The 14401-nt window shown below is 30.7% G+C and overlaps 2 protein-coding genes across 2 annotated transcripts; one reads left to right on the top strand and one right to left on the bottom strand.

Moving 5' to 3' along the window:
* Nucleotides 1-7286: 7286 nt before the first annotated feature.
* On the top strand, nucleotides 7287-9145 carry LOC105131039 (selT-like protein). The gene is made up of 4 exons (XM_011033804.1): nucleotides 7287-7540; nucleotides 7633-7703; nucleotides 8041-8359; nucleotides 8803-9145. Exons 1-4 carry the CDS (start codon nucleotides 7355-7357, stop codon nucleotides 8905-8907), a joined length of 681 nt encoding a protein of 226 aa, XP_011032106.1. The 5' UTR covers nucleotides 7287-7354; the 3' UTR covers nucleotides 8908-9145.
* Nucleotides 9146-9495: 350 nt separating this feature from the next.
* Nucleotides 9496-13200, bottom strand: LOC105131038 (internal alternative NAD(P)H-ubiquinone oxidoreductase A2, mitochondrial-like). The gene is made up of 9 exons (XM_011033803.1): nucleotides 12614-13200; nucleotides 12179-12392; nucleotides 11905-12065; nucleotides 11645-11710; nucleotides 11239-11402; nucleotides 10764-10878; nucleotides 10169-10348; nucleotides 9910-10080; nucleotides 9496-9829 (listed from the first exon to the last, which is right to left on the bottom strand). The coding sequence occupies exons 1-8, from the start codon at nucleotides 13175-13177 to the stop codon at nucleotides 9928-9930; spliced, it is 1617 nt and encodes a 538-aa protein (XP_011032105.1). The 5' UTR covers nucleotides 13178-13200; the 3' UTR covers nucleotides 9496-9829; nucleotides 9910-9927.
* Between the last annotated feature and the right edge of the window lie 1201 nt (nucleotides 13201-14401).

The following is a 14401-nucleotide window of genomic DNA, read 5'->3' as shown; positions in this document are numbered from 1 at the left end:
AAAAAAAACAAAAAAGTTGTAATTAAATCCTGTTATGAAGGTAAACCTTAAATCTTTCTCTCTACTCTACCTGGCATGGCTTCAAAGTATTTGATCGCCTCTCTTTTTACCCCTATAGTTGATAACATATGTTATTATTTTAAAGTGTATAAATTAGATAGTTAAAAACAATCACTGCAAAAAAAATATATATATATATTCAAGGCGCGAGATATTTTTATTTTCTTGATGTGTTTGGTCGGTTGGATTATTTTATTTTTTTCTTTCTTGTATTGTCATCTTTTTCCAATAGGATATTTATATTTATTGAGTTAAGTTGGATAAATTAAAAATTATAAATAAATTTCAGTATTAAATATAAAAAAAATTGTTACAAGGTGCATGCAACTTTCTTTAAGCATCAATGATAGCTATTTTTAATGTTGTTGGAATCATATCCATAAAAATTTTTCTCATGATATTATGTTGTGGATTAAGTAACTTTGATCATCTTTTTTTTCTCTATCTTGATTTTTATGCATAGTTTATTAAAAATGCAAAAGCGACTTTCAAATTTTAGGGCCTTAAATTTTAGTTTACATTTTTTTAATTAATGTTTAACAATAATTATAATTTAATCTTGCAATGATAATTATACTTTTTTAACAATAATTTTTTTTAGGACCGTAAATTTTGTTATCTTGTTGTGTTTGGTGGCTGAGTTTTTTTTTTTTTCCTCTTATATTGTTATCTTTTTCAATCTTTATTGAGTTAAGTTTAAATAAATTTCAGGATTAAATTAAAGAATTATAGATAAAATTGAACCCATAAAAATAAAATAAAAGAGTTATTAAAAAGTAAAAATCTAAATTAAAAAATTATTAAAAATTAAAAATTTAAATTAAATAAAAAAAATAAAATATTACATGCATCAAAAGGTTGCTACATTATGCGTGCAACTTCCTCCAAGCACTAATGATGGCTATTTTTATTTTTGATGTTGTTGGAATTGTTTAAACAAAGATTTTTTTATGGTGTTGTGTGATGAATCAAGTAACTTTGATTATCTTCTTTTTATTTATTTTAATTTTTATTTGTAATTTATTAAAAATATAAAAGGGACTTATTTTTGGGACTCTAAATTTTAGTTCATATTCTTTTAATTATTTTTTTAACAATGATTATAATTTAATCATGCAAAATCAATTCCAATAAATAATGGAGGATCTCCAAGACCATGAATACGCCAAGAAATGCAAAATAGAAGAAATTCTTGAAGCAAAAAACATATAAAATGTGACATGGGATGACGAAATTAAAAAATCAAGACTTTAAGATAAGAAAAAAAACAGATGAGAAAATAACGAAAATGCAACATGAAAGCAGCCAAAAAAAAGTTGAGAAATTTACAAAACTTGCCACATTTCTACGGTGATTTAACTGTTCAAAAACACCATTTTATTTTAATATTTCTGTTAATGCATTTTGAAAATCATTTTTAAATGCATATGTTTTACCGGGCGCGGCCGGTGTCCTGATTGCAAAAATGGTTTTTTTTTTTTAAAAAAAAAATACAGACAACACTACTCTCATTGTTCTTTCAAGAAAAAGTTCGAAAACTGCTGATTTCATGTTTGAATAATCACCTTTAATTACCTCGTAATTTTATAAATCTTAAAAGAAATTCTAGTTTATGTAGTACATGACTGTAAAAGAGATATAATCACCTTTAATTTCTCGTAATATTTAAAAGGATTGGCAATTAAATAATTATAAATTTAAATTTTATTATTTTTATTTATTTGATAAAATATAAGTATAAAATAATATGAGTTTGTATAAATTTAAAGTCCAACAAAATTTTATTTAAAAATATATTAAAAATAATATATATTACATTCTAAAATTTCATTTAATAATTTAAATTATTAAATTAAAACATGTGATCTTCGACTTATCACCTGTCCTTTATTTTTAAAATAAAAAACATATACAGACAATGGGTTGTTTGTTGAGATGAAAAGATTGCGTTGCTGACAGCAAAAACCAAACCCGTCATCTAACTCAGCTATGATAAGAATTTATTATTGGACAATTAAATAAATATATTATAATGGTTATAAATTCAATTATAATTATAACGAAGCTCACATTTCTTTCCTCTTTATTTCTATCACATATTCACATCACGTGTATTTCATTGTCACCTTCCATTGTCTCATTCTTCATCCTTATCCAAGCCACGTGTCAAAATCTTCAAGCTTCAGTCACTTCTCTCATTGCTTCACATGTCAAAGACTCTCTCCACTCAATAAATTTCAATATATTTTATAGATAAATTGGTGTAAAATATCATTAAAAAATGAAGTTTATTCTGGGAGTTTTGATTTAATAACAAAAAAAAACCCTTTTCTATAGCAACTTCTTTCCTTTCTAATCTCTCGTAAAATTACTTTTTTCCACGGTATCAAACACATAACAAATATACTAAATAAAAAAGGAATTTTACTAGTATTTTCACCATAATTCTAAATACATTTCATCATGAACGATGACAATAAAATTATTAATTATTCTCTAGTTCAAATAATAAATGGCTTTTCATAAAAAGATATTAGGATTATTTTATTTTATATGAACATTAAAAATACTAGATTGCTATTAAAAATAAAAACAAAATTACATACCTTTCATCCAGGAGTATTATCAAGTTTTTTCTATTTTAGATAATGGTCAGATTGCTAAAATGCCTTTTAAATTAAAACAATCAAAGTTTTCAGACGAATAATATTTATGTATTTTTGCATGGTTATTTTATTATTTATCTGCTTTATCAATAATATTATTATATTTTACCATAATAAAATAATATTAGAATTCAAAAAGATTCCGTGTGAAAAGTTTTTATGCACTTTAGATGTCGTAACACCTTCCTATTATTGAACTTAACTATTCATCATGTAGTTAAATGCGTTGTCGCGTTTTTTTTTAGCTAGTACCGAGACATGTGTTATCAACAAGTAAATGATTTATTATTAATAAGTATTTTTTTTAATTTTTTTCTCTCTTCTTTCAAAAACATTGGTGATTGGTCTTTTTTGTTTTTTTTATTTGTGATGTGGTTATTCTTTTTTTGATTTTTAATTTTTATCATTGACTCTTTTCTAGGAGTTTTGTTCATTTCAATTTAGTCATTTAATTTAATTTTGTAATATATTATATTTTTCAATTTAATTTTTATTTTTTTGATTCTTTTACTTGACCCTTTTATATATGTTTTTTCAATTTGACCATTCAATCAACTTTATTTTATGTTATTATTTTCAATTTGATCATCAATTTTTTCTTCCAGAGTTAATTTTTCGATTAATTTAACAATCTATGCAAAAATTTTAACTATTCAATCAACTTTATTTTATGTTATTGTTTTCAATTTGATCATCAATTTTTTTTTCCAGAGTTAATTTTCTGATTAATTTAACAATCTATGCAAAAATTTGTATCATTTGTTTATTTTCTCATCCTTTACTTTTTTGTAGAGGTGTTATTTTTTTTTTGTCTTGATACTTTAATTTCAATTTTTCATACATTTTTTATTTGATTTTTATTTTCTGGATTTTATTCTTGTTTTTTATAAAAGTTTTATTGGTTTTTAATATTGTATCTAGAACAAAGTTTATTTTTGTGTTATTTTTTTTCAATTTTATTAGTTATTTTTCTTTTAAATTTAATCTTTTAATTGGAAAAATTTAGTTACTCTCTAATTTATTTTTTATTTTAATATTTTCCCTTGTTATTTTAATTATATTTTTTGAATTTAGATCATATTGTGCAATTATTCCCCCCTTATATTATATTCTTCAGCATTTATTAACTCAATCCAATTTTTTAATCTCTTTTTATCTAATTTTATGGTCTCGTTGAATTTTTTAATAGATATTATAATTTTTTTAAAATATTATTTGATTAATATTATTTTTTATTATTTAATTAAAATAACATTAGCTTATTAATTTCAGTCTGTATTATATCTTAGATCACTAATTATTTTTATTTTTCCAAACACATTTACATCAACTAAATATTATCATTATTAAAAAAAAAAAACATATTCATAGCGTGCCTCGTCCTTACTAGAATTGCACTCGAACCGAGTAAAAAAAATTACTTGGTTAATGCGCGGGATGAATGAAAAATTGTCCGTATAAGCGCGTTCGAGTCTCTCTTGCTCTGTGGTGGAGAAAAAAGAGAGGGGCTTTGAATTATATGGTATTATAGTATTGCTCTGTACGTGCGCCATGTCTGCGTAAGAGAGAGACGGATAAGATTGAATTATGAAAGACAATGTCTGGTTGCTATGTCCAGGAAGCCAGGGAACGCACCCAGAGGGAATTCCTTTTGGGTCTTGCAGCCTTCATCAGTCAAAACTCATTAAAGGAAGCAGAGAGAGGAAGGGTCCTGCAAGCCTCCCTGCCGACCACCTCTGCCCTCTGTTTCCAGCCACCTTTTGGTTTCCAATTCAAAACAATCAATCGTCGCTGTACACTCACCCCACCTGTGTATACTATACTTTATCGATAACATGAGAAATCATTGAATTTGTAACGTAAGATTACTCGTAATTATTGATGTCGGTAGATGGGCACCACCTCGAAAATTGCCTGCAACATCCGCACAAAATGTTACAGGGTGCCTGGCATGGCATGTCCCTTTTTTTTTCCTGTTGTTGTTGCAAGGAAAAGGGAATGATGAGGGTGACAGGCTTATGAGATTATGTTACGCATCATGTGATTAAGATCTGATCTGAAGTTGTTAGAAATGAAATGACCTGATAACACAATAATCCTGCTAAACTCCACTGCTTTTACCATTACAGATCTCAAAAATAGCTCAGTCAGGCAAGCTGATAGGCATCCATGCGTGCGTCCTTCACATGAGAAAAACCCGTCTCCCATTCCCACCTTTAAAATCTGAAATTCATCAGCCAAATTGATGTGGGCACTTCCATGTTTCTTAGAGCTCAGGTAAGCAAAAATTAAAACTTTGAACTGTAATAATGAAGATATTAATGAAGAAGGATAGAGTCCTTTTCCCACGAAAGAAGAAGAAGAAGACAGAGACAGATACTTGATTTGAAATTATTTGGGCCTCTTCATCTAGAAATTTCAAATCTCAGCCTCGAGATGTCTTGCGTGCGCTACGGGAGACCTGGATTTTCATGAGCCCGACTTTCAAGTTTTTCAATGGGCCTCAGGCCTGCAAAACGGAGTAAAATTTTGGGATAATTGCGATGTTCCTACAAAAGCTTTTTTACCTTTTTTTTTTTTTCAATTGAGTAGAGGAATATTAATTTATTCATCTTGGTATACCAATTATTTTCATTGTAGCAAGTAAGTACTTTTATATATATATATATATGCGCGTGCATGTATTGAAACCTAACTTAAAATTTGAGGTTTATTTGAGAAAAACTGGCCTGCAAAATAATATAATATTTATATATAAAAATATTAAAACAAACTTATTTATTTAGTTAAAATAGGAAAAAATATTTATTTTAAGATAGATGCATCTATTTAAAATCATGTAATGTTAATTAATTTGGTTAGAATAATAAATTAATTTGGTTAGAATAATAAATTTCTTAGCTACATAATAGTTTATTATTGAATAAAAAATATTTTTTTATCTCGATTAGATGTCATATATTTGATTGGAATAATGAAACGAACTTAAATGATTGTAAAGTTCAATAAATCATAAATTAAAAAAGAAAACAATCATTTCGATTGAGTTTAATATTTTTAATTAAATAACTAGATTTATCTTATTTTTAAAAATATTATTATTTATCAAATTACAATAATATTTTCCTCCAAAATTACGAAGAATTAAAGTCTAAAATTTGAATTTAGTGGGTTATCATGAATGTGTTAACAAAAAATTGGAGAAACAAAGAAAAAAATGAAATCATGTGATGTTAATTAATTTGGTTAAAATAATAAATTTTTTAGCTACATAATAGTTTATTGTTGAATAAAAAATATTTTTTTATCTCAATTAAATATCATATATTTGATTGGAATAATGAAACGAACTTAAATGATTGTAAAGTTCAATAAATCATAAATTAAAAAAGAAAACAATCATTTCGATTGAGTTTAATATTTTTAATTAAATAACTAGATTTATCTTACTTTTAAAAATATCATTATTTATCAAATTAAAATAATATTTTCCTCCAAAATTATGAAGAATTAAAGTCTAAAATTTAAATTTAGTGGGTTATCATGAATGTGTTGACAAAAAATTGGAGAAACAAAGAAAAAAAAATGTTAAATGATAATACAAATAAAAATAAAATACATATATTTATTGTATGAGCATATGCTATCAAATAAATTTAAATAATAATAATAAAATATTATTTTGATATGTTTTCAAATATAAAATACTTAAAAAATAATTACTACCACACTATCAAACACTATTTTTTTATTTTTTAAAAAAGTAAAAACTAAATAAAACAAGAATGCTTGCAAAATATCCATCTGGATTAAAGACAATGAAACAAGAATTTTGATGCACCATAATTTCAATAGAAATTTAATGGTACTTGAAATAAATAAGAATTTTTGATACTTTGATTCTTAGATGTCATTTTAAAGTGCGATTGTTGGGCATGCAATTGCTGAGAATATGATACTTGTATTTTTTTTAATAAAATTAAATAATATATCTTTATTATATGTGATTTATGCATTGAATCCATAAAGAATTTAAACAATTCTACTAATATACTCTTATTTACAAGGTCCAATCATCCATTAATAAATCTAACTTTATAAAAAATTAAAATTACATAATTTACCAACAAATTACACAACACACACACACACACACACACATGTTGACCTCAAAGTGATGGCTGGCTCGTGATTTTTTATCCAATGCACACGGAGATGATGGCTTATGAGATGTCTTGTTAATTGACTAAAACATTAATTAAAAACTGGATTTTTTATTCCATTAGATGTAAACCTTGGTTTTTATTTTTATATCATGTTAAAATACTTTATAGCTACAAGAACATTAGAGAGAGAGAGAGAGAGAGCTGTCATAAATAACGGAAGTATATAAAAAATAAAAAATACGAAGATAAAAACTAAACTAAAAATAGTTTTTTCTTTTTTCCAAACTGAAAAAAAGATGGGACAAAGATCCACCATTCGATCAACTAAAAGAAGATCCAATGGCTGAAAAGGCACTTCCGCATCAGCGAACGTGCGTTTTCTAGTCGTTCCAAACTCTCTTCTTGGCTGCTGCTTGCTTTTCACACGCACACACAGACTCTTCCCTCTGTCAGCATATTGCTATGGATCGAGCACAGATTTTGCTGGTAGGATTACCTCTATTTCTCTTATGCACTGACCTTATCAACCTCTTCACTCCACCACCTCCTAAACCCTTTCCCCACCACCACCACCCCCACCCCCACCCCCACCACCATCACAAACAACCACCAGTGGGTGCCCATGAAACCCCAGGATCTCCAACGCAGGTGAAGTATCACGTTAACGTTTTTATCCTTAGTTAACTCTCAAAATAATTAAAATACTGATTAATTTTCCGAGGTGTGTGTCTCTATTGCAGAAGCCACTTGTTGGAGGGATTGATCTTGGCAGCACTGTCAGAATTGACTTCTGCGCTTCCTGCTCTTACAGGTATGTTTGATTCCTTGATTCCCCCTCGTTGTTTAAAATTCTTATGGTTTTTTTTTAATGTTTGCGTGATTACAAAATTCCATTTGTAATTTGATCAATTGATCAAGTAATATGACCAGCTGAATGGGTTTTTCCCTGTCACGTGAGAATCTGAAAAGAACGCTTGATTTTCATGGTTTTTGTTAGCGGGTATTGGTGATTCATGTCGAAATTTGGTGAACTCTGCATATGCTCTTGTAATCTCATTAGGTGTAATTTAGGTTTGGGTTTTAATGGGATTGATTTGATTTGAACTGCTATTGATGCTCGGATTACTATTCTGTGTTGCTCTCTGCAGAGGGAATGCGGTAACAATGAAAAAGATGCTGGAAACGCAGTTTCCAGGAATTGATGTTGTACTTATGAATTATCCCCCATCCTTGCCGAAGCGGGTGGCAGCCAAATTAGTACCGGTTTTCCAAATAGGAGTAATGGGAATTGTGTTGGGTGGTGAACAGATTTTTCCCATGCTGGGACTCATGACTCCACCTCCTTGGTATTATTCTCTACGTGCCAATAAATTTGGGACCATTGCATCTACTTGGCTTCTAGGCAATGCATTGCGGTCCTTTCTGCAAACCTCTGGGGCGTTTGAAGTTTATTGCAATGATGAATTGGTTAGTGGCCTATAACTTGAGCATGAATTGAATTTTTAGTTTGGTCAAATGCATTTATTTTTTGCCAGTGGAGTATCTGAAAGGATCTGCTAGTTCATTTTGAGGATCTGGTAATGTAAGAGAGGTTGTATGCACTGGCTACTCTTCTCACTAATAGGATCGTGTGCTCTGCTAATCAATGTTTACAATTGAAACATGGGTTGGATGGTCTATACCATGTTATCAGATACATTTATAACCATGTAGATTCCATTGGTTTCCCAGAGCCACCGATGCCAGTTGGAGTCGGTATTTAAATTTACAATTGTGCTGAGCATTTGAGAATCTTTGTTCAACTGTTTTATTTAGTTGCTTGATAAATTTGAACCTTGATTTCAATTTTGTCAAGAGAAATAGATTTAAGTTCCCTTTCTTAATCTGATTTTCTCTCTTGTGAATTGCAGGTTTTCTCCAAACTGAGGGAAGAGAGATTTCCAGGAGAGATTGAACTAAAAGATCTTGTTGGTAGAAGGTTGGCTGATTCTGGCATTGATGATGTGCTGCCCTAGTTCTCTGCCACCTATGTGGGGCGGCTGAATTTGAAACAAGTGGTTATGGTGGCTGTACGCCTGATGGTATACTGTTTGGAAGGCAGGCTATGATGCATGTAAATAATATGAACCGTATCTATCTTTCAAAGAATACAAACCATGTTAATGCCTTGAATTGCTATTGGCAGGCAAATCAGCTAACCCGGTTATGTTACTTCCAAAATGCATGAAACTAAAATTGAGAAGTTGGAGGGTATTTTCCTTTTCTAGTAGAAAATTAAAACACATGCTCATGGATTTTTTTCATAAAAGTAAAAAACTTAAATGTATTAAGATTATAACTATTTTTTATTAGAAAATAAAAAAAATATATTTTATAATAGTATGCGATGATTTAATTGTAAAGAATTAACTTATTTTATTCAAACTAAAAATTATTTTTAAAAGTTATGTTGTTAATATTAAAAAGGTCTTTATAAAAGGTTTGTGTAAAAAGCCAATTTATAGCTTAAAAAAAAAACTCATTAGCGTGATGCTGGTGGACAGGCCTCCACCAAAATTTGACAGACGTCTCAGAATTACACTTCTTCTAGACCTATCTACTTGTAGGGAGCAAGTTAATTTCATTAATCTTTTATTGGAACAAACTCAAATTCTTTAAAGCTGCCGTGAAATGAATGTACAGAAAACACTTCAACATATCCTTACAAAAAAAGCTTTACAAATCCGATCTGGAGAGAGCAGCCCTCAAAGTTACTGGCAGATTCAGGGAGAAGGAATCAAATATGAGGCTACTACGAGGATGAGAAAAAAATCTGACGTGAACACATTTTATGCTGTGAGGCCTGACCATGGTATCCTTGAATTTTTCAATCCCTTCCAAATGAATGGAGGTTTCTCAAGAACCTGAAAATCTGCAGTCTGATGGCATGCCTGCAACCTGACATCCAACCTTCGGGATGTGAAAAAACAACATTGATATAAAAATAATGCATAAAAACAAGCTCCAGAGATTAAAACCTGTGCCTCTCTTCAGCCCTATATTCTGCTTATATCACGGCCGAAGACAAATGTTGTAGCCCAGTTAATAGCCACATAGAACCTATTCCTCCAGCTTATAACACGTGTCAGATATGCAGAACGCCATATAAACCAACTCGCAAATCCTTTCAGAGCTAATCCTTTTGCCTCCTGCAGAAAACATCCCACAAGTGAGTCAACCGACTCCATCTTATAATAGCTCAACCAAGGCGGCTTGAAAGTGAATGAATGCTCTCACTTTGCTCTGTCTAAGATCCACAAGCGCCTTGTAGCGACCGATAGTTGCCATGCTTCCCAGATGCCTGTAAACAAATGGATCCCCTAATTCTACTTCTTTACCACTGTTTCTGCGCCCTCCACCATCTTTACCAATTTTATTCAATAGATTTGCAAGATATTTTCCTTGACGCTCTGCCACCTGTTGAAGAAAACTCAGCAAAGAAACATATCAAAGAAACAGAATCAGTTTTTCATAAATGAAGAAACACCAGCAAGGAGTCAGGAGAAGACTTGATAACACACACAATTGCACAAATGATATAAAAAGAAAGTTGACACTTGGAAGCATACAAATAGCTTAGTTACAGAGATCTAGTTAATTTACTTCCTGCAATCATACAAGACCTATTTCTTGTCGAGAGGGGAGGCTTCAGAAATGAAGAGGAACAGAGATTTGAAAGCTCAAAATAATTTCATTATTGAGCTAAATTGACAGGAGTCCCTTAAAAAATTTCCTACTTGTTCTACGAATTTATTATAATACCCGCATTAGTAAATTTTAGCTTGAAATTCTTGACTTGGAAGCCTAGTATCTTATATTGTTCTTAGTTCACCTGAGCCAACGCGGGAAGAACTGGTTTGCCAGTACTTTCAAGAAACCCACTGCAGTCACCAATTGCAAACACATCTGGCACTGAAGGAACTCGCAGCCACTCATCAATACCAATCCTGTAAACGTATCAGAAGCATTAGACAAAAGCCAAACCCAGTTAAACATACATGAAGAATAGATGGGAAGGGACACATGTTTGGAACCACATAGGATGTCCAAAAATAATATCAGTGCAGCTACGCAGCTTTTTGAAAGGAAAGTCAGAAACATCGGGATAAAAATAGAAGGCAAAAGGAGAGCTATGGTTAGAACTACCATATAAACGATCGAACTGTCAACTTGAGGAATCACAATCTTTCCCGTGCACTTCCAGAACAATGATACCAAAAGTAGGCCTCTTTTACAAAGAGATTATACCAGCTATGCTTCTAAATTTATATCAACCAGAAACTTTTCATAGAGAATGAGTGAGTTACCGTCCACCAGGAGACTTGGAAAGTTCCAGAGATTTTACAAATGGTGAGGGGCCAACACCTGTAGACCACACCAACAGACCATATGGAACCTCTGTGCCATCGGTTAGAATTAGCTTCTGCGGTTTAACATCCTTGACAATCCCACGGACAAGATGAACTCCTGACTGCGAAAAACAGGAAAAGAACAATTCCTAAATAATTGGAATGCCAACTGGTTCCAACAGTCAATTATAACACAGATAAAAGAGAAGTTCCAAATCCTTTAATCTGGAATTGATGCCTTTCATTAACATATAGCTAAGAAAGATCAGCATAATGGGCAATCCTCTCACGTTAAGAGTATAAATGATGCAAATAAGATAGGGCAGCCTACATTTTTTTTTTCAACAGTCAAAACATTTCTAACCTTTGTCAACTGCTTAGTAGCATAGCGACGGAGGCTATCATCAAAGGAAGACAAGATCTCATTTGCCTGTGAACAAGAAATAATTTGCTTAATCTCATCATAATCTTTGGCAACTCCGAGATGTAAATTAGCAAATGAAAATCCCAATAGCAATAATGAATTATTTTTAACGCACAGTATAAGCACTAATGACTTGAAAATGATAAAAATAAAATTCTACATAAACACAACTAACTGCTTAAAATTCATAACAAGCAGACCTCAATCAAAGTAACATGTATGTAATCTTTCACATGCGCGTATGTTTGACGAACATCTTTCAAGATAAAATCGCTGAGTTCACCACTGAATTCAACTCCCGTGGGACCACCTCCTACAACTACACAATGTAATAATCTGCTCTTCTCTTCTTCTGAAATACCTGTCTCGGCACAAAAAAAAAAAGAAAAAAATCATATTAAAAAAACGTACTTGAGATATAAATTTATTTCCCCAAATTTTTTTTATGAAAAAAACAGAAAAGCAGTTGCATACCAGGCATATCAGACAGCATCAAGTTGAGTAGTAGCTTCCTGCGGATTTCCTGAGCATGGCGAACTTCTCTAAGAAAAATTGCATGCTCTTTCACGCCACGAATTCCAAAGGTCGATGCTTCTGCTCCCAATGCAATTACTAACTTATCATACGAAATTTTAAACCTCCATGGATCGACTGTGTCCAATCCATCCGTAACAGTCTCACAATGCACCTTCAATAAATACAAACCAAATTATGTACCATTTTAAATAGGAAAATCAAGTAACAAGGCACAATTAATTGAATTTACCAGTACTAAAAAGTATGCAAAGAAGTCACTTTGTATACCCTCTCCAAAAACAATTAGCTAAATAACTTTCTCTAAAAAGAAAAGGTAACCCAAAAAGGTCCCCATTTTAGCAAACACAAAAAGTGCAAGTGACACCACATTACCATTTGTTTCTCTGTATCAAGGCTGGTACAATTCGCAAGGAAAAAGTAAGACCCAGGTGCTTTCGATATGGCAGGTTGGATCCGACCAATGGGTTCAGCCACGGACCTAAACTCCAAAGTCCCAACACACGTGGAAGCTAACAGAGGGGTGAAAACCATGTGGTTTCTCGGCGACACGCATACGACATCGTACAAATCAGTGTCAATTCCTTTCATTAGCCTACATCCCGCCCAACCCGAGCCCAGCACCACCACTCTAGGCTTCTCGTCCCCCTTGGTAGGCTCCAGGCCGGCATACCTCGTCGGCGTGTCGGTGGTGAAGTGGGAGAGTGAAGTGAAGAGGAAATTTGGGTTTTGTAAGAGAGGTTTGGATTTGGAAGTAGAGAGTTGAATTAGATTTCTAAAGAGAGACATGGATTTGGATTGATTAGTGCTGTTTGATTGCTTTGCTTCAGAGAACAACTGAGTTTGTTTTGGTTCAGGTTTTCTGTGCCCAAAATTCTGGAGATCCGTGTGTCCCTCCGTTGTCAGTTTGACTGGCTGTGTTGAAGAATGATGAGGCATGCACGTGCTCCGCCACAAACATGTGGATGTCGCTGGTTGGGTGCTTAATTTTATTACAAACTGTGAGCAATTAATTTCACTGGGTCTTTTATTACAGAGCCACTCACCTTTCAATTACAATTTCAATTATAAATATTATAAAATAAATTAAAAGGAGAATACGTTCCATTGTTTTTTTTTATTTAACTGCAGAGCCACTCATATTTACACTATAAATTGCTATGGTGTCTCAACATTATAAGATTTAAGTAGGATTCCTTAATTTTATATTTTTTCACAATATAATCACTTAATTTTGCAATTTTTACATTTTGATCTATGTAATTTTTTATATTTACGTTTCAATCATAGTCACTTCCATTATGTTTCACTTAAGGCTGAGAAATGAAAAAGATACTTGTCAGAAAATAAAAAACGGAGAGAAAAGTTTAAGTCAATGGTCATAAAAAATCATACTTGGTGCCATTAGTATCTTCTTGGAATGAGAGTTCAATAAAAGTAATCTTTCCTTTAATCATGACAGAAAAATTAGAGTGGATCTTATTTTTATTGGATTTTGAGTTTTTTTTAATAAGTTAGAAGATGTTTGGGATTTAAATGGATTATTTTGAGTTTTTATAATATTTTTAAAGTGATTTAAAATTAAAAAAATTAAAATTTTGACTTTTTAGATTTAAATTACTTGAATCCTATCAAAATTTGTTGGAGCGTGCGATACTTCATCCTCCGGATAAATGATATATTGTCTCATTCATTTAAAAACATTATCCTAAACTTATAAAATACAGGCACACAAGCAATACCTTTTTTCTCTTTTTTTTTATTTAATTGTTTCATTTTTATTTATAAAAAAAATTCTCTTTAAATAAAATTATCATAATGATATATGAAATTTTTTCCATCATGCCATGTTTTTCAAATAAAGTTAGAGTTTTTATGTTTATATTAAAAATAATTATATATGAATCTAATATATAAATTTTTTTAAATTGCTCATGAATATTCAGTGAAAATAAATTATTTATTTTTTTCAAATTAATTATTCCTTTAATTTTTTATACAGTTGCATAAAAATAAGCAAATTTTTTTTTAATTGATTAATAAACTTTTATTTGAAAAATTATGCTTGTTTTCATCAAAATAAAAAAGAAATGAATGAATAACAAAGTGAGTTTTTATTGAAGAAACAAATTTTTTCTATTGAATTTAAACCATTTAGATTTT

The sequence above is a fragment of the Populus euphratica genome, unplaced genomic scaffold, assembly GCF_000495115.2.
Source record: "Populus euphratica unplaced genomic scaffold, PopEup_1.0 scaffold76.1, whole genome shotgun sequence".
Taxonomy (NCBI): domain Eukaryota; kingdom Viridiplantae; phylum Streptophyta; class Magnoliopsida; order Malpighiales; family Salicaceae; genus Populus; species Populus euphratica.
This window is presented reverse-complemented; position numbering and strand designations above follow the sequence as displayed.

Excerpts from the sequence above, each read along its gene's own strand:
- LOC105131039 (XM_011033804.1), top strand. The coding sequence starts at position 7,355 with ATGGATCGAGCACAGATTTTGCTGGTAGGATTACCTCTATTTCTCTTA. Across the intron at positions 7,541-7,632 it reads CCCCAGGATCTCCAACGCAG|AAGCCACTTGTTGGAGGGAT; the intron begins GTGAAGTATCAC and ends TCTCTATTGCAG. Across the intron at positions 8,360-8,802 it reads TTTATTGCAATGATGAATTG|GTTTTCTCCAAACTGAGGGA; the intron begins GTTAGTGGCCTA and ends TGTGAATTGCAG.
- LOC105131038 (XM_011033803.1), bottom strand. The coding sequence starts at position 13,177 with ATGCCTCATCATTCTTCAACACAGCCAGTCAAACTGACAACGGAGGGA. Across the intron at positions 12,393-12,613 it reads TTGATACAGAGAAACAAATG|GTGCATTGTGAGACTGTTAC; the intron begins GTAATGTGGTGT and ends TATTTATTGAAG. Across the intron at positions 11,403-11,644 it reads CTACTAAGCAGTTGACAAAG|TCAGGAGTTCATCTTGTCCG; the intron begins GTTAGAAATGTT and ends TGTTTTTCGCAG.